Source organism: Pundamilia nyererei, unplaced genomic scaffold (assembly GCF_000239375.1).
Source record: "Pundamilia nyererei isolate P.nyererei 1_Seehausen unplaced genomic scaffold, PunNye1.0 scaffold00081, whole genome shotgun sequence".
NCBI lineage: Eukaryota > Metazoa > Chordata > Actinopteri > Cichliformes > Cichlidae > Pundamilia > Pundamilia nyererei.
In genome coordinates, this window is record NW_005187482.1 from 1 (window position 1) to 27970 (window position 27970).

Here is a 27970-nt window from a genome sequence, read left to right on the forward strand (position 1 = left end):
ATATATATACAATGCCATAAAATGTGACATAATACATTGTGCAAAATGGTGATAGCACTGTGGGCTCACAGCAAGAGGATCCTGGGTTTTAACCCTGCTGGGGGATCTTTCTGTGTTGAGTTTGTTGACCGTAGGTGTAAATCTGAGCAGTAATGGTTACCTAGAGCTGGTCACATGTGCTATAGAACAGATGTGATTTAAGCTCCGGGCCTCATCCTGAATTCGATGAGTGTAAGAAAATGGATGGGTGGGTTGATGGATAAATGTAGTGTGTCACAGTGTTAACCATTTCAATGTATAGCTCACAGGAATAAGAAAATTCAGTACAAGCTCCAAATAGTACCATATCTTGTACAATATCCTATTACAGTATTAATTAAGTCATTATTAAATACTTACATCTGAGCACATTTATTATTTTATCTAAACTAATTATATGTCAAACATGGAAAAGGGGGGGTGGGGTGGGAGGCGCTTGCTGTGTTGTTGTTTTTTCAGCACATTTGTTTACTTATTTATGCATGACGTCATGTTCCAGAGTTATCATGTTCCAGAGTTAAAGCGCCCTCTGGTGGACAGTGTAGGCGCGAGCTCTGCTCCTCCTCCCCTCTCTGATCAACAACGAGCCTGGTGATATAATACGCTGCCTAAAAACCTCCACACAGAAGCAAAATGGCCGATAGTAAACTAACCGATCACAGACCGTCTGACAGTAATCAAGAGGTTATGCATGTTTTGTTTACAGCTTGAGAGCTACAGTCGCGCAAAAAAGGATACTCGCCTTTCTTCAGTTTTTCTACGATTAACATTTCGCCTTTCGGTGATGTCATTTCTTATTCAATTTAGCCTTGAAAGCCTCGAAGAACTAGCTCGCTAGGGTAGCTACCTTGCTAACCTGCTAGCGGTAGGTTTGCAAGAATTTTTGCACAGAAGCACTTTATGTCCTGCGTGATTCCCGAGGTGAGTACTAAAACACGGACGTTTGGCCTTCACACAACAGAAGTACCGAGTCGAAACGCGAAGTATTTATTCACTCACACGGCGAGCATTCGAGGTTTCTCGGTTTTTGGAATAGGCTCGCTTGTTAGGCGTTGAAAAGCTGGGGAAACGTCACAGGTTCGTCGTGTGTTTTGGCCCTGTCGACCCCTTGCTACGGACTGGTTTTCGGTGTATTCGCTGACATGTTAGTCCTGGGTTTTGCGCCCGCCGTGACGTTACGAATTACAAGAATAAACCGTGTAAAAGGAGGGGGCAGCGTGTGGAAATAATGGGCCTGACGTGCCTCAGCAGTCAACTTCGCTCAGGTTACGATCGCGCGGAGCCACAGAGGCACCTTCCTCTGTGACAGCTCACCGCCGCGAGCCCGGGCTCTCGGGTCAAAGCGCGAGAGCTCACCTGCCTAGCTGCTTTAAAACCCGCTACCATTAGCCAGTTGCTCTCCCGGTGCCCCTTCGTGACTGCAGGTCTGTTCCCTACCGACCTGTTATATTTACATGAGGTGCAGGTTGTTTGCTCCCAGTACTGCGCAGATGTCCGGCTGTGCTTCTCATCATTACCTGTAATGTCAGCAAGCGACATTAAACAGTGAAGGGTCACGGCTGTAACTTGTCGGGTTAGCATTCAGTAGCGTCTTGTGTCGTGGGGCTAATTATCAACAGCTTGGCTAACAGAATTACTTGGCCTAGTCACATTTACAGCTCTGTAGAAGCTGGGATCCCTTTATGTTTCCCTCTGTGGCCGTTTTTGCTATTTTAATGTCATCTGTTTTGTTGTTAGATGCGAGCTGTGCGTTTGCATATGTCATTTGTTTACTTCTGGCATAGTGAGGAGGTCATAAACAAGTGTCTCCTTCATAACAGTGGACAGGTCGCTATTTCTTTTTCTTTTGTACCCCTTGGGTCATTGCAGCCATTTTACTTCCTACTTTACTGCCTGAAAAAAATCCCAGTTTTTTTTCCCTTTTTTCCCAGAAATGCTGTAGACTATAAAGTCATGTTTGTTTGGCTGCTGCTCTGTTTGTCCACTGGTTGAATTGCAGTTGCTTGCTGGTTAATGAATTATGCAGTGAGAAACAAGACTACCAAGGGCTGTTGTCAAGCTGTCTGCTTCTGGTTAACGTTACAGTTCTTACAACACTGACTGTGTAGGAGTACATTTGGCGGTGATCTCGTGATGGCATGTTATAAATTTCGAGCCAGAATTTATGTGTGTGAAACAATGTTATGCTCTCTTTTTAAGCAACAAGCCAAATTCATTGAGGCTTTAGTTAGATAAATAATTGAACATGTATATTTCTCTTTTCAGACAGGAGAATCAAGAAGGGGAACAGTAGTTCATGGAAGACAAGAAAAAGAAGAAAGAAGATAAAAAGAAAAGGGAAACCTCTCAGAAGGTAAGCTGTGCTCTGTCTAGTTTGCAGAAAGTCTGTTTCTGTATCACTAACTGTTTGTGTTGAACAGGAGTTGATAAAATTTACAGTTTATTTGCCAGATTTTTGAGCCCTAATAACATCATTTGAAATTTTCAGAGCTGAAATTGCTTTAACATGCTGTAACTTGACAAGCTGCCTATCCCACACATTGGTATGACTCTTGAAAGTTTAGCCGAAATGCCCTGTTTAGATAAAAAAGATTTAAAAAAAAACACACACACACACAAAGAAATAAACCCCCTCCCAAAAACCAAGCATGCCAAACGATTGTTTTTCTTCCTTTGTGTCATAGACATTGAATTGGTAAATATTTGCTAGTGAAGCTATTATATCCCATTTATATATTTTGTTAATGCTGGTCATAGAAAAATGTTGAGTCGACCAGAAATAAGATTTTGGCTTTAGATTGTGACACTTGAAGCAGATATAAAATTGCAGTTTGCTTTATTGTGCACACATGGCCAGCTTCCTGTATTGTAGAGGACTAAAAAAGGCTGGAAAATAACACTCTAAAATCAAAATCAAAAGTTATTTATTTCAAGGGCCTTTACCTCATAAAAGTTTGAGAGTATTGTGGCAGAATCTCCTATATCTTCCATAAATAAACTTAAGGTACTGAACAAAAATCTGAGCTTCTCAGATGGGTATTTTATATGGAATGTCCACTGTGGACATAGGTAGTCACATGAATGCAAACCTTTTTTTGCATTAAAAAAAATCGAATTATCTCCTGCTTTACATCTCAGTTTCTTTTCTTTCTTTCTTCTTTTTTAGGTGCCAGAACAAAAAATCAAAGGTATGTGTTTTTCATGTCACTCTTCCTTCCTCCATCACTGAGTATTCCACATGTCAGTTTAATGACTTTGTTTCTTCTTCTTAAATATGCTGTAATGAACTTCAGTATGAGGTAACGGTGTAGGGAATTTGTTGGATGTGGTTATGCACATGCATACATATATGTTAGACCCATAGTGAATGTTATTAAACTAATCATAAATTGAGTAACGCACCTACAGAGTGATGGTTTCTCTCATTTGTGTGTCTGCCAGTGCCAGAATCAGCCAAGCCCTCCTGTTCCCAGCCACCTGTCACCCCAGGCTCAGTGTCCCCCAGCCCTGGCCCTGTTGCCCCCTCATCCCCCAGTCCTGGTGCAGCTGGGGGTTCTGCCCAAGTTCCTCCTGGTGGTGGGAACAATGCAAAGCAGCGGACTGCTGTGGCCAACGGACAGCCCTCCACCTCACCCTCTGGAAGTCAGACCACCCAGCAGCAGCGATACATGTCTCGCGAGGTTCCACCAAGATTTCGCTGCCAGCAGGACCACAAAGTGCTACTGAAGAGGGGCCAGCCACCGCTGTCCTCCATGCTGCTGGGTGGAGGTGAGGGGGGCTCTGGAGGGGCTGAAGGAGGCAGCGGCTGGGGGGCCGCCCCACCTCTTCCCTCACAGGGAGCAGATAACCCCAATGCAAACACAGCTGGAGGCACAGGTGGGTTAATGTTTCAGAACATACGATCAAGTTTAATAGGTAGTCCAGTAACCCAGTAGTAGTCTTGTCCTACATTAGAACAGAAACTTTGTTTTAAGGTGAATTTTTACAGATAACGCAATGAAGAGAATCAATCAGTGGCCTTTACAATTAATTTATTCATTATAAAGTTGTTCATGACAGTAGTGATATACGTTCACTGTTCTCATTAGTCAGGTAGTGTTAGCAACATGTAGTAAACTCTGAAAGTTTTGAGTGTTGTTCATGATTTTTTTCCGTAGATTCCAACCTGGGTTCATCCTCCCCTTCACCCCCAAACTCCTCCTCATCCTCATTATGTGTCGCTGCTCCGTCGTCTTCTACTACTACTACTTCAACTTATGCAAATTCCACATGGGGGGCAGGCTCTGGCAGCCAGTCCTCTTCTCAGGGCTGCGGGAAGGTGTTTGTGGATGGGACTGACCTGGAGGACTGGCCTACCATTATAGGGGGGGCCAAAGTGAGTTCCGATGGGGCTGGAGGAGGGGTGCAGGACTGCCCCGGAAACAACAACAGTAGTGCCTCATGGAGTGAGATAAGCATCCAGCAGAAGGGAGGAGCAGGGAACATGGACAATCCTTCCCCCCCTCGTTCTTCTCCTCTATCCTCCACTTCCTCACTAAACGAATGTGTTCAGTCAAGTGGTGGTGGTGGTGGCGGCAGTGGTGTATGGGTCTCTCCCACCTCATCTCAGGTGGATGCGGGGCTAGGATTAGCAGCATTTTACAATTCCAAAGTCTCCCATCTTCTTCCTAGCCCTCAGGAGAGCCCTGTAGGTGGCAGCAGCAGCAGTGTCCCTGGTGCCAATTTCAACCCTGACATGAACCCCTCCGCTTGGCCCGCCCTGGTGCAGAGTGGGACATCAACTTCGGCTGGGGACAGTGCTCCACTACACTCATCCGTTACTTCATCTTCCTCATGTTCCGCCAACACCACCCTCATCACCACTCACACTTTTTCATCTGTGAATCAAACTGATCTTTATCAGCAGCACACTGAAACAGCTGCAGGTGCCAGGAGTGGAGAACAGCAGCAGCAGCACTTAGGAAACCCAGGACAGGAGCTGGGTTCAGGCGGGGCGGCACGAGAAGCAGGACCAAATCAAGAAGGTGGCAGTGAGGGGGATTGTGGGGCTGCTAGTGAAGGAGAAGGGAGCAGTAATCTTTCTGGCTCTACGTCTTCCTCCTCTGCCAGCTCTTCTTGGAGATCCATACCCCCAGTGTCCACTGACCTCAGTGCAGGGGCCTCACAGGCAGATGGGTGGGGTGGAGGAGGGACTGGAGCTCAGGGGCAGGAAGGGAATGTTTGGGGCTCTGGTACCCCAGGTAACAAGACGGGGTGGGGCAGGAGAAATGGTGGTGGTTCAACTACCCCAGTGGTATCTCAGGGACCGTGGGAAGGAAGCAGTTCAGATGCAGAGTGGGGTGAAACTGCAGGAAGTGCAAGTGCAAGTTCAAGTAATTTAGCAATAGCCAGTGGAAGAGGAGAAGAGGGGAGCAGCATCAGCAGTAGTGCAGGCAGCCTTGGTGTTGTTGGCAGCAGTTTGGAGGATTCTTCCTCACCAAAGTTTGCAACTATGACAAAAGCTTGGGACAATCAGAAAGGGATTGATACTGGGGACGGGGCAGTTATGGAATGGGGTGGAGGCACTGGAGGTGAAGGACCATCCTCTAGTGGAGGAGGATCCATAGCTGGAAGTGGTGGAGGAGGGAGTGGTAGCGAACAGAAACAAGAGCATTCCTCATCTGGGCACCACCACTCCCATCAGACCTCCAATGCTGAAGTGGCCTTACTTAGCTTGCTCAATCGGCCTGACCTGGACCCCAAGGTTCTGTCAAACACGGGCTGGGGGCAGACCCAGATTCGACAGAATGTGGCCTGGGACCTGGACACCTCATCAGGAGTCGGAAACAGAAATGAAAGAAACACATCATCTTCCTCTGCGTTTTCATCAGCAACCATGAACACTACCACTACTCGCAGTCCTAGGTACCCATCTAACACTGGTTCAGTAACTAATGATACATCTGGTGGCAGCCATGCAACCAGCCTGAACTCTACAGTAAGGGATGGCTGGGATGGTGGCGCTGCACAGTCCACCTGTGGTCCTCATATGCCAAGTAGCACTATAAGGAAGCTGGGATCACCAGAAGAAGATCTAGAGGGCAGCCAGGGGAAGGCAGCTGGAGGCTGGGGTGATCTCCCACCTGAAAGCCAGGGCAAAACATGGGGGGCTGAAGAACAACAATGGGGGGATCAAAGAGGAGGTAACTGGAGAGACATAGGAGAACAGGGTAGTGGGTGGAAAGATGGTCCAGAAAATAAAGGAACAGGGGGGTGGAAAGGAGGTGGAAGAGGGGAGACAAGTGGTTGGGGGGGAGGAGACTGGAGACAGAGAGATTCTACACCTGGAGGTGGGTGGGGAGATGGGAGGAGTAGAGGTGGGAGCAACTCTGATGAGGGATCTTCCTGGGGTGCATCGGATGAAGGAGGGTCTCAGCGAGGAGGATGGGGAGATGGGGGTGGCGTCAAATCCCACCCGGACTGGGGGAGTACAAAGCCCCATACAGCAGCAGCACAGATACCAAACAGCCAAGCGACACCAATGAAAGCCCCAAATCAGCAGCAGCACCAATCACAGGGTCAGCAACCACCAGGAGGTCCCATACAAGGAGGGTGGAACAGCCGGCCAAATGTTGGAGGTGGAGGTCCACCTTCCAAGAATCAGAACCAAAGTTCAGGCTGGACCTCTGGCCCGATTCCCCAAATCTCCGGAGGTGGCAGTAGTGACACCCTAGAACCCAGCGGCTGGGAAGAGCCCTCCCCTCAGTCCATCAGCCGCAAAATGGAAATCGACGATGGCACATCAGCCTGGGGAGACCCAAACCGCTACAACACCAAGAACGTGAACTTGTGGGACAAGAACAGTGCAATTCCAGGCCAGAGCCACAGTCAGCAGGCCCCACCACCATCCATGCAGCAGCAACAACCACCTAGAAGACAACAGGGGATGCAGTCCAGCAGCACAACTCCTGGCAATGGCGCCATGGGTAAGAAAAAGCTTTTATTTCACAGTGTCAGCCTTGTTAACAACCTTATGGACATTTGCTATTAAAATCATAAACGATTAAGCTTCTTTTACGTAGTACTTTCTTCTAAACAACAATGTCTAATTTTATCAAGGTGCCGGCATGTGGGGAGGAGGTGTACAAACTGTGGATAATGGTACGGCAGCTTGGGGTCAGGCTTCAGATGCAACATCAGGTTGGGGTGATCCAGATGAACCTGGTAAAGCTTCTGGCTGGGGGAATCCTTCACCCAACCCTGGTAAACCTGGTAAGGATTTAAAACAAAAAAAACAGCATCTTGTTTTTCATGTGTTGATGATGCCTCAACCACATATCAGACATTTAGCAACATTGCACTTCTTAGTATGACTAGGCTTCATGAATGTTAACTCCACAATCCCCAAATAGAGAAACAGCTGACTTTATCATAACCATCTGTTTTGTTTTCACTGCAGGTGCCAAGTCTATTGAAAACTGGATTGGAAAAGGAGACTCTATTTCAGCTTCCCGTCATCCAAGCTGGGATGAGGAAGAAGATGGTGGTGGCGGAGCCTGGAACAGCACAGGCTCACAGGGAAGCAGTTCTTCCTTCAACTCTGGAGGCTGGGGTCAGACACATGGGGGGAAAAGAGGAAACATGAAGGTGGGGAAGAAAGATTCAAGGACACACAAACGGCTATAAACTACAAATTGAAGTTCATTGTACTGCAACAAAACACTTTGATTTTTGTTTAGCACTTAAAGGGTAATGTTTGGATTTTTTTTCCTTAAAGGCCGGAGGAGGGGACAGTTGGATGAACCCAGTGTCACGCCAGTTTTCAAATATGGGCATTCTGGTAAGATACGAATAAGATAATTATTTAAGAAAAACATTTTTTTAGCTCTCCTCTCACAGTCTAAAGACATGCAATTAGTGGAGTTCAGTTAATTGGTAATTCTAAATTGCCCATAGGTGTGAATGTGATTGCGAATGGTTGTCTGTGTGTTAGTCCTGCGACAGACTGGTGACCTGTCCAGGGTGTAACTCGCCTCTTGCCCTAAGACAGCTGGGACAGGCTCCACCCACCCTGACTCTGAATTAGATAAGGGAAGAGAGTGGATGGATTTATAGCTTTCATGTATTTAGTGCCATTGCTGCTGTATGATTTGATATGATTTTGTTTCCCCCTCTATCACTAATGTTGTTATAATGGTTACATTATCAGTGAGGGTGCTATCACTGTACTACTAAAGAGTGAGGTCACTTTTCTTTTTTTTTTTCTACCTCTCTCTAGGATGATCCAGGTGTCGACAAAAAAATGGAAGGAGACAAGAGAGGAATAACTGACTATAATGGAGAAATGCGGAGGGGAGGAAGAGGTGGAGGTGGTTACCGCATGCCTAGTTCCAAAGATATGGGCCCTGTTGACATGGGGCCCTATGGTGAAAAGGTGTGTTGGGAGTGTTAAGTAGTCTTTAATTATTATAAGAACAAAGGTAGCTGTCAGTTTGAATAATTTGAACTTTAGTACTCACAGTATCGACTGAGTGTTATAAAATATTACCACAAATAAAGTAAGGGTTTTAATGACCAATTAACCCTTTAGAGCCGATCGGAGCGGGCACGCTCTGTTTTGCGTAACTATTTTTAAATCCCGGTAGCACTGCAACCACGTAAGCTAGCGCAAAAATTTTTTTTGCATATGAAACTGGAGGAGTTGTACTTACATCTTATGCCATCAGCTTGTCCTAGGTCACGGTTTCCTTCCACATAAAGCTTTGCAAAAACTGCATAAAAAGCGCTTGCAGGAACAAAAACATAATATTCCAGAAACACGCTTTGCCGATCCGATCAGCTGTTCATAACACTTCCTACGTTGGAATAGACGTCAGCGCGAACCTTTGCATTTCCGCCATTACCTGCCCGAAACCGGAAGTGACGTCATTTTCCAAATGTAGTCTTTTTTACCATCAGGGCCTCAGGGCCTATACTGGTCTTTTTAAAAGTTATCTTTGACTTTATGACTTTCTGTGTCGTTTCTGGGATGCTTAGGACTCATATTGCACTGCTGGAAATAGTTTATTTTGATGCATATGCTGCCTTTTGCAAATTTGCAGTATAATATTTATTTTCGTTTTTCCTGCAGTGTATAAAAATTAGTGTATTTCAAAAATAAAACTATGAAGACACTCAAAATAAATTTCCTGTGGTGGAAAACTATTTTGTGCAACTTTTTTGTATTTACAGTTTTGAGGGATAAGCCTCTTAAATTCCTCTAACTACAAATATATGTTAAAAAAGCAAAAACGATTTTCAATTTTTTTTGTAGTTTATTGCACTTTTTTGCAATTTATGTAATTACTATGCACTTAATGAATACATATTATTAAAATCTGGGCTATAATGGTTGTATTGATGTATATCAACTTGAAATGCTCCCAAAAATGGCTCCACAGCATGTAAAAATATAATATAAGCTCTGGCGGACTTGGTTCTATGGTAGGTCTTAAAGGGTTAAGGAAGCTGGAAAGTTTTTAGATGTAAAGTGGCACTTCTACACTTTGGCAAGCTTTATCAGTGCTATGTAGATTTAATCAATTATGGCAGGTAGAACCATGGAGCTGAAATTGAAGAGAAATGCTCCTTTCCTTTTAAAGATAGGATGATATGAATTGTGGATGCTTCGTTTTCTCTTGCTGTGCTCAGGGACTGCACAGAATGTTACCAAGGGCCTCCACTGGCCACACTTCGAGAGCCCTGGCTTTAGTTGTAAATTGTTTCTATTCTGTTCCAGATGGGTGGCCACGGAGTGTTTGTCAGTGGTGGTGGAGGGATGTCTCAGCCTCGAGGGATGCACCAGCCTGGCATGCATTCGATGAACCCCTCCCAGGGGTTACGTGCACAAGTGCCTCATCCGTTCCTGTCTGCTCAGGTTTGTTTCCTGTTGTTATTAATTATGATGAAGCTGTTTGTACAAGGTTTTGGTTGGGTTTTTTTGGTATATTGGATATCTTATACAAATGCAGAGCAATGGGTCATCAAGGTCAGCTAACCTCACACATCTGGTGGTCTCAGAAGTTTTTTGAGAAGAGTTTATACATAATTATTAAATATATATAATAACATAGTCCATTAAACTTTGTGCCAATTTTATGAAGGTAACTGAAACCTGTACGTGACATTAAGTAAAGAAAACAATTGATTTTCACTATAATGACATAAACAAATTATAGCATTACAGTTGGTTAGTTAATATTAAATTATATATAATATAATTATATTATTTTTAACAACTAATTAAACTTTAGCTTAGTTATTTTACTGACTACTCCCACCACTTATTAAAGTAATTATAATGGCGTCACCAACTAATATTTAGTCATATTCTGCAATCGCAGACTATAAAAATTTCAGTTTTATCGAACTAGAAGCTGCCTGCCTACAGCGTGCAGAGTCACTGCAGTATGCACTAGCACATGTGATACAGGCACATAATCTGCCTCATGTAAATGTGACACCAATTTGAAATGTTTTTAAACTGAATATCAGTTTTTGACAGGGCTTTCATACATTTCTTGCGTTTGGTTTCGATGCTCCAGCTTATCCTGCACTGCTGGAAACCTGACAGGGCTTATTGATAGAGTGTCCCTGTTTCTCATAACGTGCTTTGCCCGGAGTGTCTTTCAGCACCCATATACTTGTGAATTCTTGTGGCTTGCAGGTGCCGGGTCCTATGCTGAAGCAGATGCCCTCTCCTGGTGGAAGTGTGGGTGGTGTAGTTGGAGGAGTAGGAGGTGTCGGTGGTGTTGGAAGTGTCGGAGGGGTTGGCGGAGGCGTGTTCCCTCCCCAGATTTCCCCACAGCAGCTAGCAATGCTCAGCAACATTTACCCCCCAATGCAGCAGTTCCATCTGGTAAGTGCCTGAATGATACGTCATCGATTGATTGATTGCAATAAAACATTGTCAGTAGTTTTTCTTATTAGTTTATAGTGGAAAACATTGATGTCGAAGCAGAAGATGTAGACTAAATAATGTCACTTTGTAATGGATTAAAATGTTTGTGAAAACAGCTGTGTTTTGTTTTGTTTTTTGTCCGCCAACACACAGGCTTGTCAGTTCCTGCTACAACAACAACAACAGCAGCAGCAGCAACAGCAGCAGCAGCAGTTTCTGCAGAACCAGAGGAAGTTCCCTCAGCCTCAGCCTCTCAGGCAGCAGCCAGACCCACAGCAGGTGAGCGTGCATGCCAATAAAATGCCATCGGAGCAGTAACAACACTATAAATAGTACTCTGTAAAATGTGGTCAGAAATACTCAGAAGTTCTGTTAGGCTAATTAGCTGAGGTGTAGTTCAGAACCATCACTTTATTTTTAACCTTTGGTGACAGATGTGACACTAGTGTTTGCTTCAGTCACGTCAGACTAGAATATGTGAAACTATGTAATATAAATATAGATTATTGGTGACTATTCAACTGTACTTTTTAAAATTTCATCTTGTCAGCTGGCGAGGATTATGGCTATTCTGCAGCAACAGAGACAGCATCAGCAGGGTGGAGTTGGAGGAGCAGCACCAGGAGGGAGTTCCAAACTGTCCCCCTCTCACCTGGGAGGAGGCCTATCCAAACAGGCCATGGTAGACCCTGTTCCACATCCTGGAATTGGGGGAACCTTATCAGACCTTCACACCAAAACACCAGGGATGTACTCTGGTGAGTGCTTGTGGTTAGGTGTAAATTCAGCGCTCCCCGGATTTGCATAATATTCAGTTTTATTTTATTTTTTTATAGCACCAAATATCACAACAGTCACCTAAAGGCGCTTTATATTGTAAGGTGAAGACCCTACAATAATAGACAGAAAATCCCAACAATTGCCTTGGAAAGGCAAATCCATCTGCTGTGACCAGTAGTGGGTGAGGAGAGGGAGACGGGATAAAAGGCACACTGTGGAAGAGAGCCAGAGATTAATAATAACAATGGTTAAATGCAGAGTGGTGTGTAAATATTGAGTGAAGAAGAAATGCTGAAAGCTGAAGGCTCTGACTATCAAAATATTATGTGCACATTAAAGCTGACACGTTTTTTTTTTCCCATCTTGCCAGGGCTTACTCCTGGAAGTAACCTGTCAGGACTGGAGCTCGGTCCCATGATGGGAGGGATGAAGGATCTAGGAGGACAGCAGTCCCGCTTTAAATGGATGATGGAGGGACACTCGCCAGCTCCCTCTCCCCCCGACTCAACCATTCACAAGAACGGTAGGTAAACAGATGGTCTGTTCCTATCAGCAACTGGTCTGGTAATCATCTTTGTTCACAGTGTATCTGAATGAGCCGCTGTGAACCAAAATGTTGCGAAACATATTCATGTCAGTCTGTCTGATCTCCTTTCTCTGTCATGTCCCATTTTTAAAGGCCCTTTACCCAGTGCTGTAAAGGTTAGAGGAGGGTCTCCTTACTCCCAGTATGAAATGCTGGGAAGTGATGGTTTGGGGATTCCCCCTCAGGGCTCTGCAGACAGCTGGCACCGGACCCCTGGTAGTAAAATGGGGAACAAATCTGCCACATCAAGCTGGCCTCCAGGTGAGTGGTTTTTTTTTTGTTTGTTTTTTGTCTGCTACTTACCAAAACAGCTGTTTTTCATCTTAATAACTAAAATAAATAATTTGCTTCTAATGCTGGGGACATCCAGTATGTGTAGTACTTAAGTTGAAGACTTGGAGCCAGCATAGTTAACAAACCCTGCAGGCACACGGTTATTAAGTTGGACTGTTTTGCACGGCATATTTGTTAATCAGGGTTTTGTTTTTTGTTGTATTTCCTCCGTAATGACAGAATTCCAGCCCGGTGTGCCATGGAAGGGCATACAGAACAGTGGAGACCCAGAGTCGGATCCCTATATGACCCCTGGTAGTGTCCTTGGCTCCCCAGGATCCCCAAGCCTCAACGACTCTGACCACCAGTTACTGCGAGACAACATAGGTATTTGAAGTTTTGACGAGCATAGGTGTTGGTTTTGACTCTGGTATTATGATTTGTATTACAAGAACTCTGCTTCTGTCCCAAATAAAGCCCAGAATAGATTACAGGGACTCACTGTGCTAATGATTAGTCATTTTGAGAATGAACATGAATCTGAAATTCTGCCGTCTAATCTGCTATATCACTAAAGGTGCAGTTGTTAATAGACTGCATTACAATCTAAGTTCCCCTTTGAAGGCTGCAGCTCATCCCTACGAGGATTAAGGCTAAGTACTAAATCTTTTCACCACTTACTGTTATAGCTGTCAGCTGGTGATTATTTTATATGGCAGGCATTTCTTTTGTGTTAGTTCTTACTACAGAGCTGTTAGTTTGGCTCTCTTTCACAGATTTCTACCAACTAAAAACAAAAAATCCCAGAAAACAGGGACTCGGATCTGAAAATGACATTTTTACTTTGTCTGTTTCTCTTGTAGCCTACAGTTGTCTGCTATGCCAAGCTCAGGACCGGATAAAGCAATTTTAAGCATATTGCTGCTTTTTCTTAATCAGTATAAGTTATAGTGGCTGCATCCCCTAAGGTTCCTAGTTCTGCATTTGTCATATACAACAAAAAAAGCTGCACAAGTGCTTTAAACAGTGTCTCACCCTGTATAGTATAAAATAGGAAAAACTACTAATAGTAGAAGAGATGAGAGAGAGAGGGAAAAAATGGAGAAAATAAGCAAATAAAAATTCTCTCACACAAAGGTGGTAATTTGAGGTGGTAGACTATGCTTTAAATATAAAATGAAAGACGATGATTTGGCAATGACAAAGTCACAGCTTTCAGGGTGGCGATGGCCTTTGTGTATAAACTTTTCAGAAGTGTAGTGGTGTTTAGATAATATTGTAATGTTTTGTAGGGCCAAATCCTTCTCTCAACACCTCGCTGCCTTCACCTGGTGCCTGGCCCTACAGTGCCTCAGACAGCCCCCTCAGCAATGCACACAGCACAGGTGGGTTTTTGATTGGTGGATATTGTTAAACTGCATTTACATTTTGACTTATTAGCTTCATTATATTGTTTCTGTCATGTGTTAGCACTGTATTTTACAAGTTAAGAGTTCTTTTTTTTTTTCTCTTTTTTTTATGCCTCTTTCTTCCACTCACCTTTTCCTTCTTAGGAAAGTACTCTGATTACAAGCCCAGCTGGCCTCCAGAGCCCATTGGACAGAACAAGTTGTGGAAGACCAGTCGCAACAGCTCCCAGCTGCCACGCCCCCCTCCTGGCCTAACCAATCAGAAGCAAGCCTCACCCTCGCCATGGGGAACTGGTGGCCCTCGGTTAGCCCGGAGCTGGGGAGGGGGTGGGATTAATCAAGAGTCAAGATTTGGGCAAGGTACCTCTACAGGGACCTTACTTCATAGTTTACAGCTTAACTGTTTATGATATAGAGGATGAAGTCAGTGTAAATAAAGAAATCTTACATTTGTCATTTTATCCCTAATTTATAGGCTCAGCTTGGAGTGATGGTGCAGCCTCCAGAGGCAGCTGTTGGTTGCTGTTGAGCAACCTGACCCCTCAGGTAAGGAGGAGGAGAAGCAAACACTGAGAAACGATTAAACAAGGCAGTTATTGCCATCTTCAGAAACTGAACTTGTGCGAAAGGGTGATGTAAAATCGTAACAGGACCGTGTTGTATGAGCAGTGTGTCTCACACTTCATGCATTTGTTTGATGATCGCCACGTCATTCATATAATTATGTGGAAAAAATAATGATCGACAATTTAATAGCTTGAAGGAATTTGGATGAGCTTTTCTTGTGAAACATAAGAGAAGGAATTTAAAGGGGAGGAGGGGGGGATTTGTGATGGCATTAATGAACCCCCCCCCAGATCAAGCTACAGCTGGAAAACCTTAAAAATCAGTGAAGCAGTCACATGGAAAATTTATTATGATGATTCAGTAATAATCAAACTCTTAATATAAAAAATTTGTGTAATTTATATATTTGTGGTTTTTATTACATATTCCAAAAGGAGAGTAACTGTGCCATTACTTTGTTCGCCCCTTATTCTTCTTCTGGCTTTGCAATAAAGGCGTTAACAGGCAGAGAGGTGCTGCTGCTGCTGGTGGTCAGACCAGGACGAGCTTTCCCTGCCATCAGTAGCAGAACTATATCATCCAGTTTAATAAAATGAATGTGATCTTTGCACAACCTTTAAAGGTGCACAGTGAAGCAGACAACAAAGAAGAGAAACGAGTGCAACAGTAAGTGGCACAACAAAGGGTCCTGTTAATTTGAGACTTGTTTTGAGAGTTGATGAAGGAATAGGTTGTTTTAAAAAAAAAAACAACAACAAAAAAAAACGAAGTGTATAGACTTGTTTGGTAAGAAAAGAAACCTGGAAGCTATACAGTACTATACCCAAAGCCAGTGTAGCTACTTTCAGCTCTTCCCTTATTTAAAAGCAGGTGTCTGTTTGATTTGGCAAGGGGTTTTTTGTTTTTTTTTTAAAAACACTGAATAACACTCTTGACAATGATCCCAGTGGGATTTGTCTCCTGGGATCAAACCAGGGATCTTTGTCTCATTAGGCAGGTATCTAAACCACAGCTGTTTACATATGCAACATGAAAATGTGCACAATTGACTTTGTGTAGTATAAAATAGTCATGAGGAATAATGTACGCTATGATAAAATTATAAATGCGATTCAAATTATTTAAAGTGTTTTTTGTTTTTACCTCGAATGGTTCATTGAAGGCCTCAGTTTTAAAAATCGATTTTCTTAAGTACTTCATGTGTTCACGGGTTAAACCTCTTTGACACAACAGAATTGATCATGGCCATAAATACTTAGACCATATTAACAGCTACATGTACAGATCGGTCAGGGTTTAGGCACTTTAAACTGCTTTTCTCATTCATTTGCATTCCCCTTCACTCTGTCCTATGCAAATTACACGGACCCATGAATGACCCAGCTGTAATTTGATTGCCAAGTTGGATGAGCCATTTAAGCAATTAGAGCTTGTATAAATGACACTTCCACGACTTCCTCTGTGAAAATCATAGAAATTAAAGTGTTTTCCAGAGTAAGACCAAGTTTGTTCTTGTTAGAATCTCCCGTGCAGGCTTGCACAACTTGAAGATCTTACTGTAAATGTAACTTTATTACATGTCATAAAGCCACACCTTACCACTCACATTATTTATTAGTGCACAGTTTTTCATGTACATAATCATTGTTGTGTGGCCTCCTTACCTGACCTTTCTCTGGCCCGATAAGTGATCACTCAAGATAGTGGCTAATTGCCCTATGAACGTTACATCACACACCCACGCGTTCTGCTGAGGACATTGGTCGATGTAATATAACTCCTCGCTCCTTACTTTTACCTCTACCATTGCAACAAAGTGACTATCAGTAATCTTTTCTAATCAAAAGTCTTGCATTATGTTTGGGTTCCTCAGAAATCAAGAGTCTCTTCACAGTAACAGATTTTTCACCAAAATTGGTCCTTCTAAATATGACAAACACCCTCCAGAGTCTAATCCTATACGGTATCTATACAATTATTCCCTCTTCCCTGTAGATTGATGGCTCCACGCTGAGGACTATCTGTATGCAGCATGGCCCCCTGCTGACCTTCCACCTTGGCCTGACCCAGGGCACCGCTCTGATTCGTTACAGCACCCGGCAGGAAGCAGCCAAGGCCCAGGGTGCACTGCACATGTAAGTTTACCTATACCCTCACTGCTCCGCGTGAAGCAAACGGTAATTCTGCACATACTGACCTGAAGAACCTTGTCTTATAACTTTCTTAAACAGGTGTGTCCTGGGCAACACCACGATCCTGGCGGAGTTTGTGAGCGAAGAAGAGGTTGCTCGCTATGTTGCACATTCCCAGGCCGGAGGGGCAGAGGGAGCCAGCTCAGGAGGGGCAGCGACCGGTGGGGCACAGGGTTCATCCGGAACAGGCACAACTGTGGTGGCCAGCAGTGGAGGAAGTTCTCCGGGGAGCGAGCGGGCAGCTGTGGGGGCAACTTCAGGTGGAAACGGAAATGGCAGTGGAGGAGAGAGTGGAGCAGCAGTTCTAGCTGGAGTTAGGTCCTCTGGCTCTGGCTGGCAGAGTCTTGATGGTACAGGTAGTTCTTCAGAGAGCTCCTCAGCCCAAGGACCCGGGCTGGGGATATTTTCCCAGTGGAGCACCAACGGGGCTGGGGAGGGAGGAGGCGTCGGGGGAGTAGAGTCTGGGAGGTCTGGGCTTTGGGGAGGCATGACTGCAGGATACCCCAGCAGCAGCCTGTGGGGGGCACCGCAGATGGAGGAAAGGCACCAAATGGACAGCCCTGCTGGATTGTTGCCTGGCGACCTACTGGGGGGAGGAACCGATTCCATCTGAGGATTTCTCTCCCCCCCCCCCCCCCCCCCTGCTTCCATTTGTACGTGTAGGTTTGGACACACTGATACAGCATACACTGGGATTCATATGTACTTACTATGGCACACGCACACACACATATACACACACACACACACACGCATTACATGGTATGCATATAAATGTACTACACATATACACGTGTGCATACGTATACGTAGTATGCAAATTTATGTGCACACACAAAGCAGAAATGTGAGACATGCTTACACACATTCTCGTGGCCAGACTTAAGCTATTATATAAAACAAATGCAGGGACTGTTAGATGTGTATACAGCCTTTTTTCCACAGATGAAGATTTCAACTGCTTAGACTTGAATCCTGAAAAAAAAGAAAAAAAAGAATGAAAAGTCAGTTGGTCTGAAAGACTTGACTGGATTGCAATGTGCTTAGTAAATAGGTGACTTTTCAGCAGATTTACATACACATGCACACACCAAATACAGAGAAGCCTTCAGACAGATAGGCACTGTAAACAGCATTACCTTCATCGTAAAAGAGAACTTAAAACTACTACATGATGTGAGGTTTAAAGTGCAGTTTGTATTCACATCCCCTTAAAGATGGAGATCGAATCCAAACACATGCAAACAGCTCTGATTGACAGCAGAACTGTATCTTACTGTGTATGTTAAGTTTGTTTTCTGTTTTGTTTTTGTTTGTATGGTTTTAATTTTTAAACAGTGAAAATACTGAAAAATGTCATTGTTCTGTTTTCAAAATGCTGACCTCCTACTGTTGTATCTCACGCACTCTTTTTCTCTGTTATTCTCTCTTGAACATGGTTGTTACTGTTGCAGTGATAAATGTTAAATTGCAGGCAGTTTGAGGCTATGATGCATTTCTCCATGTGTTGATACTGTGTGCACGCGTAGTGTCGTACACACTGAGCGTGAGTGAGACTGAGACCAAGTAAGTGGATTAAACCACCGCAGTTGTCATGCGTGAGTGCGCGTGTGCGTGAATGTGAGGATGATGTGTGTGCATGTTAATGCCTGTCATAATGTGGGCAAGGCTGCTTACTTATACAGAAGGTCTATACAAAAATGTTTTTGAGTGCATTCAGTATACTGCTGACTGTGTGTTAAGAAATATTCGCACTAATGCTTTTCTCTCTCATTCGAAGTTGTTTTTTCTTTTTTTTTTTAAAGCAGACTTGTCTTTTTTTTATTGTCCGACCTGCAATAATAAAAAAAGAACATTTTGATGACACAAAGAGCTGAAGGCATACGCGTCGAGAAAAAAAAATGGACATGCCAAAATCTTATCAAACTGTGTAGAGCGGGAGGGAGGGGTGGGATGGGTTGTTTACAGATGCAGAGTAAGCGTTACCGTACGTTTTTAATGTTCTGTTGTTGTGTATTCGTTTTAAATTAAGACAGGCTTTAACACTCCTGTTCAGTGTTTTCGTTTTGAGATTTTACAAATAAAAAAATAAAAAAAATTTATTTAAACAAAATGAGAACAAGATTAATAAAGATGAAAGTATTGGCTTCTAAACTTCTTCTTCTTCTTTGTTATGTCATTTGTGTGTGTGAATTCAGGTGTCTGTCTGCTGTAATCCACACTTGGCTCAGCAGGTGATCATGACTAAAGAAAAAAGGTGTATGGACTGGACCACATGTCAGTCACCCTCTCATCACTATTGACAAACCAATCCTATTTAACACTTGCGTCAGTCTCTGGTAAGCCAGTGCTTACTGAATGAAATTATTTACCCACACTGATAACCTTTATGGGTTCATCCTGTGTTAACCCTGTATGAGATTGTCCATGTAACCTTTATTATACACCTTAAATTTTATGGCTTGATATAATTTTCAAGTGCACTTGCATATAGTCCCGATCAAAATTTAAGACTACTTGGAAAAATGGCCAAAAAAAAATCATGTTTTGCATGGTTGGATCTTAACAAGGTTCCAAATAGAGCTTCAACATGCAACAAGAAGAATTGGGAGTGAGACAAAACATTGTTTTGAGCATGCAATTTATTGAAAACAACACAGAAACAAACAGGCTGATTACAGCTGATCAAAAGTTTAAGACCACATACCTTTAAAGAGACAAATCTGTGCAAACATGTGGCTTCATTGTAAAGGTAGTCACACTGTCATGACAATCTGACAGAAAAGGCAAAATATTTCCCTTTTTAAACGTGGTTGGGTTGTTGAACCTCATAAACGGGGTCTCTCGCAGCACACCATCGCTGCTGAGGTGGGACGCAGTAAGACAGTCATTGGAATTTCTTAAATGATCTTGAGGGTTATGGAACAAAAAACTCAAGTGGAAGACCCCAAAAAATTTCACCAGCACTGAGCTGGAGAATCCAATTGGCTGTCCGTGAAGACATAGGCCGATCTTCTACCCAAATTAAGGCCGTTACTGGTGCCGACTGCAGCCCCTTAACCATCAGATGGCATTTGACACTGAAGGGCTTTAAAAACAAAAAACGTCTTCAATGGCCTTGTCTCCTTGAACGCCACAGAACTTACTGTTTGGACTTTCCAAGAGAGCACCAAACATGGGACATTGAAAGGTGGAAGAAAGCTTTATTCTCTGATGAGAAAAAATGTAACCTTGATGGCCCTGATTGTTTCCAACGTTACTGGCATGACAAGTAGATCCCACTACTCAAAACGGCCTACTACGTCAAACAGCCACTGGCTATGTCCAGATGTTGCAGAGAGCATCCCTCATGACTAAGGGCCCTCGTCTGTGTGGTAATGACTGGGTTTTTCAACAGGACAATGCTACAGTAGACAATGCCTGCAGGACGAGGGACTTCTTCCAGGAGAATAACATCACTCTTTTGGACCATCCTGCGTGATCGCCTGATCTAAATCCAATTGAGAACCTTTTCAGATCAATGGCAAGGGAAGTTTACAAAAGTGTACAACAGTTCCAGACCATCTTCCTGTGACCATCTTCACCACTTGCAGAAATGTTCCCACTCACTTCATGGAAATGCTTGCATCAAGCATGCTGCAACAAATTTTTGAAGTGATCAACAATAACAGTGGAGCTACTCATTACTGAGTTCATGTAGGGAACTTGATTTCTGTTTTGGGAGGGTTTACAGGTTTTTTTGGTGGTGTGGTCCTAAAGATCAGCTGTAAAGCAGCCTGTTTCCATTTAAGGGTTGTTTTCAATAAATTGCATGCTCAAATTTTTTTTTTTTGTCTCATCTCCAATTCTTCTTGTTGCATGTTGAAGCTCTACTTGGAACCTTGTTAAGATCCCACCATGCAAAATAGGATTTTTTTTGCCATTTTTCAAGTGGTCTTAAACTTTTGATTAGGACTGTATGTAGGATGAGCTCACTCTCTCTCTCTTTCCCAACTGGTCCTAGCTGACCCCTCCCTGAGCCTGGTTCTGCTGGAGCCTGGAGGTTTCTTCCTGTTAAAATTGTCACCAAGCGCTTGCGCTAAAGTCTGACTGTTGAGTTTTCTCTGTATTATTTTAGGTTCTTTACCTTACAATACAAGGTTCCTTGAGGCAACTGGTGATTTGGTGCTACATAAATAAAACTGAATTGAAAATGATTGGATTCAAGAAACGCCCTTTGGCATCAGATTTTAACACATGGAAGGTAGGAACAAGAATAATGGTAAAGTGAAAAACTGTGCAGGGACATAGTTTATCCAGGGATTTAAAAAACCCAAAAAACTCTTGCATAATTAGTAGTAGTACTACATAATTATCTCATTATTAATGCAGGAGTATGCACACACTTGACTATTTACACTAAAAACGAATGACAGTAATAATGGTATTGGATAGTTATTCGTGAATGGTAAATTTGCAGATATAGGAGTCGTTATATGTGGCGTTTTCCTTTAATGGCAGTGCACTGACATTCAGGGAATGACATCATTGCGCTGTGAACACGCACGGCGTTAAGTAACGAGAGGGGGAGACAGACTCGAGCGGAGAACGGCCGTCGTACTGCCGGAGCATCTCAGGGACTATTAACAGGGAGTGCAGTCGACGACTGAGCTAAGAGCTGGGGGTATGAGAGCCACCAGAATCCGCTTCCATCCTCCACTACCCGGGCTCTTGTCCGACTGACAACCATCGGATCAGAACCTTCACCAACCCAGCTCTCGGACGAACCTAATATCGGGTGAGTGCTGGGTCAGGGAACCGGAGAAACCAAGGGGGAAAAGGGGCCAGATTCGGCCGAATCAGACGCTCCTATTCACGGCTTCCAAGAGAGGGGGAGGGGGCGCGTAGTAGGGATCTGCACAGACTTGTCCAGTGACATACATGGGTGCGGTTATAATATAAAATGTGACGAAGTATAATATTAAATATTATTAGCTTTCTTTATTTTAGTTTTTACAGTATTAACGGGGCTACGCGTATCACGGTTCCGTTTACGTATTTATCCTAGCTTACTCTTAGCAGCTAACTCTTAACTAACGTAGCAGCCTAGCGCTGATGTTTTTCACTAACGTTACTCGAAACGTCCTCAAATTATACAGAAACACTCAATAAACACTCAGTAAATCTTAGTAATTTAAAAAAAACGTAACTGAAACTACGGCAGATTTGTTGCTCTTGCCTATTCGCTACTGGCTTGCTACTTGTCAAATTGCAAACAGGAAAGAGAAATGTAGCGTTGCCGTTATAAAAAAAAAAACAACAACAACAACATACATTTGTGTTGCAACTTTAGGCGATATTAACACACGCATTCAGCGTGGAGTCTGTAACACGCGAGTTGTTTGTGTAGTAGTGACAGCTGTCCGTGTGCGAGAGGCATAACGTTAGCTCTGTTCTTCGTGTGATTGTGAAATCTTTTGGCTCTGTTACAGTACTTGTTTTGTTTGTTTTAAAAGAGCGATAATCATTTCCAAGTATAGCACTTTTTTAAACATCCATCTAAACGATTACATGTACGGAAAACGCACGATAATTTAACTTCAGATTGAGGTCATTTTAGTGATATATTGTCTGTGTGTGTGATTTTTCAACCACAGTGTACAACATCCTCAGGACATCCTGTCTCAGCAGTCACCACTAAGACTCCCCCCAACCAGCAGATGTGTACTGTACCATCTTAACCAATCGACTCTCGTGTAGACGATTACTACCGTAATAGCACATGGTGTTTTTTCCAGTGCAGTGTGACAGGCTAATTCCACTTGCTTCACTTCACACAAGGCACCTTTGAAACCTCAAATCACAGACTCTTCACGTTACTGCAATAACTGCATTTGCTGTACTAAAGTCTGTCTTAGTCTTTTAGTAGCTCATGAGAAAATATCTCAAATAATATGGGTAGAGTCTTATATTTAGCGTCTTGTGCCACTGTTCCTATATGAAGTAATTAACCATTGGCACTTTCGTTGTACCCTTTAGATGTAACCTTGTGTTAGTGTTCCTCCCTAAATCGGGAGACCTGGCTGCAGCACATGAGACATGAACTCTCACTCTTTAATGACCCAGATCCATCTGCCTCTATCACATCTCCTAGCAGGCTGTCCTCATCAGGTAGAGTTCATCAGGATATGTACGGCCTTTGTGATGCAGTTGCTGCTGATGAAAAGCAAGGTTCAGTTGATCCATGATGGTGATTCCTGGGTGTTTTTTAGAGCTTGTGTCTGCGTTCCAGCAAAACGAATATGTGGAGTCATTTAAAGTTGGGATTTTATAAAGGTTCTTGAGTTGGCAGATGCAACACAGGGATTGGTGAAGAAGATGCAGGGCGTTCTGTGCTTTGCAAACGTTCGGTTGGAAAGTTGAGGGTTGAAACTCGAAAGCGACAGCATTTTATAAACGAGCGTCAGTGTAATATGATGTTTTGTTGCAGTAGTGTTAAAGGGTGGCGACAGTAGAAATGTCCATGCTGATAAAGTCTGTGCAGCGCTTTGTGGAGTTCATCACACAGAATTGTGTGAGGGCCTTGACATAGATAAAGCCAGTCAGTGGCTGGCTGCTCATGCCTTCACTCGCTTGGCAGTGCCAGCGCAGAACGGCAGAGAGCTTAGTCTTGCTTTTGCAATGGCTGCACAATGTGGCGTGGTGGAGCGAGCACTAAATAAGTGATGATCCTGCTCCGGCATCACGTGCAAATCAGCTCGACACACACGCACACAAACCCCCCCAAAAAAAAGCTGTTTCATTTTCTCGTGTGTGCCAAGTCCGTTGATTCTGGTTCACTCCACTTCCAAGTGGAAACTGGCATTTGTGCATGGCCTCTCTCTCTCTCTCTCTTTTTTTTTCCTGTTTTTCTTTCTCCTCCCTTCCATGTTTTTGCTGATCTCACTGCAGCCGCCTCTCTCTCACCCCTAGCTGCCCTACAAATCTGATCTTGTATTTCTGGGCACCAGACAGCTGTTTGCTGATCAAGTGGCCCTGTTTGGGCCACATTCTGTCTCAAAAACATGTGAACACTTGAGTGCTGAGGGATTGGTACACATCATGTGAGCAGTTGACTGACCCTTGAGGATAAATTCCCTCTTTCTGCCTTTAGGGGAAAGTTCAGGAAATGGTCATGGTTATAGCTGAAGTGGTGAAAGAGGAGCGATGATGCTCAGTTTGTATGTTTGTTGCTTTATTTTAATATCTGTGTTTTCCCACTGTGACAGTGACAAGTTGGAAGCATGGAGCTGAGAGTTGGGAACAAGTACCGGCTCGGGCGAAAGATAGGGAGTGGTTCTTTTGGAGACATTTACCTCGGTAAGTTGAAGCATCCACTTTCTTTTTTCTTTTTTCTTCAGTTCTTAAACGCTTTACCCAGCTTTCTGCCCGGTGAGGTTCTTTCCACATTAGTGTGTGGAGAGCCTCTCTTTTCAAACTGTGCCATTCCTTTTTTTTCTTTTTTTTTCCTCCTTTATCCGGGCACTGAACTCAGATTTTCCTTTATGCTCATTCGTCTTTGGTCCTCGTACATGCAAAGGTGCAATTGTCTTGACTGCTGTGGGTATTTCTGCACGTGTCTTTTCAGGTGCCAACATCGCCACTGGTGAGGAGGTAGCCATCAAGCTGGAATGTGTGAAGACCAAACACCCACAGCTGCACATTGAAAGCAAGTTCTACAAGATGATGCAAGGAGGAGGTAAGAAATTAGAGCTTGGACATGCTTGTCAAGATTTTTCAACACATTCCTTCTTGAATTTTTTGGCCAAGACGGCATAGGAGATGCAAATCCTATGAAATCTGCTAAATGTGTAAAGTGAAGATGACGATAAATGTCCAACCAGCAGTGTGTGCACCACGATTCGGGGGCTTTGTTCTGATTTGATGTGTCTTCACTAGTGGGCATTCCATCTATAAAGTGGTGTGGCGCAGAGGGAGACTACAACGTGATGGTGATGGAGCTGCTCGGCCCTAGTCTGGAGGACCTCTTCAATTTTTGCTCCCGCAAATTCAGCCTAAAGACTGTCCTGCTTTTGGCTGACCAGATGGTATGCTACGAACCTTTCAGTTAAAGTCAGGGATAATTTTGTGATATGTGTGTTTTGTAATATTGGCCTTTTTGTAGACTGTGCTGGCCTAGATGTTCGATTTCATTGGTGGCTTTCTCTCAAGCACAACTGATCTCACCTTTTGTTCCAGCTGAAGCGTCTCTTTATACATCCTGTGGCACATTTTGCCTTGTTTTCATATCAATGGAATGAGAAAGCCAAGATGTATTGAGGGCACTAAGGGTATGGCTGGCTTTTTAGATGGGATGAGAACACATTTTGTCTACATAGCTTTCATTGCTGGTTGCAGGGATTTTAAAAAAGCAAAAAACCAAAAAACAAACTCCACAGGAAGTGGTGACGCTCAGTCTGTTGTGGAGATCATTTACACCAGTAGCTTCAGTTAATAGATATTAATTGCATATGCTGGGCAGGAAGTCATAAAGTGTAAAGGACAACCGGAAGGTGGCATGCAGTCTCACGCTGGTTGTTATGACACATTCATAACAACCACAAATTGTGAAATTTTTGGATTCCAGAACTTTTTATTTTTGCATATTTATTAGGGCTGAACGATATATCGCATTTGCGATAATATCGCGACATGATCAAGTGCAATTTTCTAACCGCAAAGGCTGCGATTATACTCTGGACATGTCCAAATTCATGGGCTGCATCCTCCTGAGGCCGCATTTGTAGACCGATTACGTCACAGCGACGCGCCGAAGGCTGTCCAAATTACTACCATATCCCAGAATTCATAGCGCGGCCCAGCCAAACTCCAGTTTCCAGCAATGGCGGCCGCTACTAAGTTTTAAAATTACTCATACTAATCTTTCTGGGTCACAAAATAAACTTTTAACATATTTTCAGGCGAGAAAGTAGCTGTGTAAACATCAAATATCTGCTCGGTTTATCAAGATATCCCATATTTGCAAAAGTGCTTCGACGTTTTCAGAGGCGTCTGCTACCCTCCGGCTAGCTCGACAGCTAGCTGGAAGCTCGAGGGTTACTGATGCGGCCCAGAACGGCACAACTCCCGGCACATCATTTTCAGATCACCGCGGAGTTTCGCTGCTCGGGTTAAACGTAATATATAAGTCACTTAGACAACCTAAAAATGTTATTGTTGGGCTTTTTTCAGTGTTTTGTTTGTTCGTGAGTAAATCGGTTTGGCTGAGATTAAAGTTATTAGATTAGATAAAATAAAACTTTATTAATCCCCCGGGTGGGTTCCTCCTCGGTTTTCACACAGCTGACTAAACGTCAAACAGAAAACTTATTAAACAGAAGTATGAGACAGTCGAGAATTTACACCAGTGTCTGGTTATATTTTAGATAGCAAGAAGCAGACGGCCGAGTTTATTAAACTCCACCGAGACAGCGGTGACGCTAATCAGAACTAGCCGCTAGACCGTCCAATTTCACGCCTTTAAATTTTAAAGGCGTGTTTGTGTGTGTGTTTATACAATTGTATTATGTTTGCACTTTATGTGTAATGTTACTGACTGCAGAGATCAGTAAGATGTGTGTATTTTTTATTTATTAGTTTTATTTTTTTAATATTTTTTAATTGAATGACTGTCTAGTAGTTCACAGATGTCGAAAAACTGAGTGTGGTAAAGCCACTGATTTTTTTTATGTATATTTCTGCAATCTGCACATTGTACTGACTTTCATTTTAATGTTTACACCAGGGTTCCTTGTCAGCACTTTATGCTCAGATGTTTGTAAGCTAAAAATAAACTATTGTGTATGTTCAAATATACTGTTGTGATTGAAGAAGTTAAATAAAAATGTCAGTCATCAATTCATGCATCACCTCATGTCATCATAACAGAGGTCTGTCTTCCAGGAAAGAACAGTTTAAAATTAATGTAATATAGTATTGGCCATACTATATGATGTATTGCTTGTCTTTGTTTAATAATACAGAAGACAAAGACCTTAAAAATAATCGCATCGCAATCGCAATATTGGGGCAAAAAATCGCAATTAGATTATTTTCCATAATCGTTCAGCCCTAATATTTATACAGTGTTTTGATAGTATATACTCAGAAAAGAAATGGTCATGTGACAATAACTGTTTTTCTGAGTCGGGAAACTCCACAGGGGCAGTGCTGAACTCATGGGATGTAAAATATAAGATGACCTGTCATGTCCCATTGTAACCTTTGTTTTTACCTAGAGGCTTTTTGTGCTGCTAACATTGTTTCACCACTCTCCCACCTTTCCTCTCCAGATAAGTCGCATTGAGTACATCCATTCCAAGAACTTCATCCATCGAGATGTAAAGCCTGACAACTTCCTGATGGGACTCGGCAAGAAAGGCAACTTGGTGTACATCATTGACTTTGGGCTGGCCAAGAAGTACCGTGATGCCCGCACACACCAGCACATTCCTTACCGGGAGAACAAGAACCTGACGGGCACAGCGCGCTACGCCTCCATCAACACACATCTTGGGATCGGTAAGACTTGGAGGAGACACGTGAGCCTAATTTGCCTGCATTTTAATGAAGGCTTTGGTGTGTTGGATATGAAATTGGATATGTTTGCAGAGTACTGCTGTTGAGTTATTTAGACATAATCTGAAGCATTTATCTTACAGCTCTGTATTGTGATTAATGTTTCTTACTGATATAGTAGAGAGAGCTTCCCTTAAGCAGAAAGAACTGTATTAAGGTGCCATATGTTAGTTCAAGTTCAGAGATTTTCTGATGCACCAGATCTTTCCTTTTAAAATAATCAGTTATATGATTTAAACTGATACAGTCTCTCTGTAATGTTGTTCTTATGCTCGCTGTGGCCCCACAGTGTTTGTGGTCGTGCACCTCTCGAGTTTTGTAACCTAGCATGTTGCACTGCAGCCGCTGTAGTATGATCATGTTGATTTTCACTACTATTTTAATGATGCTCAAGTACAGAAGCTCAGAGATGCATAGATACACAGGAGCTGTGCAATAGTTTGAAAACTTGAGACTTTGGACAGTGTTCATTGTAAAAAGTTTTCAACAAAGTCCTTGTTTGCAGTTTAACAACTTCTCCCTTATGCTACGGGGCGATCGTGGCTCAAGAGTTGGGAGTTCACCTTGTAATCGGAAGGTTGCCGGTTCGAGCCCCGGCTTGGACAGTCTC

The 27970-nt window shown here is 43.2% G+C and overlaps 2 protein-coding genes across 5 annotated transcripts in view; both read left to right on the forward strand.

Annotated features, from left to right (window-relative positions):
- Positions 1-622: 622 nt before the first annotated feature.
- On the forward strand, positions 623-18573 carry LOC102197766 (trinucleotide repeat containing adaptor 6B). 4 transcript variants are annotated; one of them, XM_005737930.2, is made up of 21 exons: positions 623-960; positions 2305-2392; positions 3206-3227; positions 3481-3915; positions 4197-7004; positions 7138-7290; positions 7475-7665; positions 7796-7858; positions 8297-8452; positions 9797-9934; positions 10724-10915; positions 11111-11236; positions 11508-11715; positions 12108-12260; positions 12417-12584; positions 12837-12983; positions 13889-13981; positions 14150-14365; positions 14481-14551; positions 16568-16707; positions 16804-18573. In XM_005737930.2, the coding sequence occupies exons 2-21, from the start codon at positions 2336-2338 to the stop codon at positions 17375-17377; spliced, it is 6111 nt and encodes a 2036-aa protein (XP_005737987.1). In that variant the 5' UTR covers positions 623-960; positions 2305-2335; the 3' UTR covers positions 17378-18573. The 4 variants fall into 4 exon arrangements, with proteins under 4 accessions (XP_005737987.1, XP_005737990.1, XP_005737988.1 ...); XM_005737933.2 differs by having other exon boundaries at positions 7478-7665; XM_005737931.1 differs by having other exon boundaries at positions 623-723.
- Positions 18574-21309: 2736 nt separating this feature from the next.
- Positions 21310-27970, forward strand: part of LOC102198628 (casein kinase I isoform epsilon) — an 11871-nt gene continuing 5210 nt past the window's right edge. Inside the window, exons 1-5 of the mRNA XM_005737934.2 lie at positions 21310-21541; positions 24012-24102; positions 24371-24481; positions 24682-24830; positions 27075-27303. Coding sequence (XP_005737991.1) covers positions 24027-24102; positions 24371-24481; positions 24682-24830; positions 27075-27303 — 565 coding nt within the window. The 5' untranslated portion in view covers positions 21310-21541; positions 24012-24026. The remainder of the gene's footprint in view (positions 21542-24011; positions 24103-24370; positions 24482-24681; positions 24831-27074; positions 27304-27970) is intronic.

Bases quoted from the DNA above. Each gene is read 5' to 3' on its own strand.
- LOC102197766 (XM_005737930.2), top strand. From the start codon at position 2,336: ATGGAAGACAAGAAAAAGAAGAAAGAAGATAAAAAGAAAAGGGAAACC. The intron at 10,916-11,110 runs GTAAGTGCCTGA...GCCAACACACAG, and splicing joins CAATGCAGCAGTTCCATCTG to GCTTGTCAGTTCCTGCTACA. The intron at 13,982-14,149 runs GTGGGTTTTTGA...TTTCCTTCTTAG, and splicing joins CAGCAATGCACACAGCACAG to GAAAGTACTCTGATTACAAG.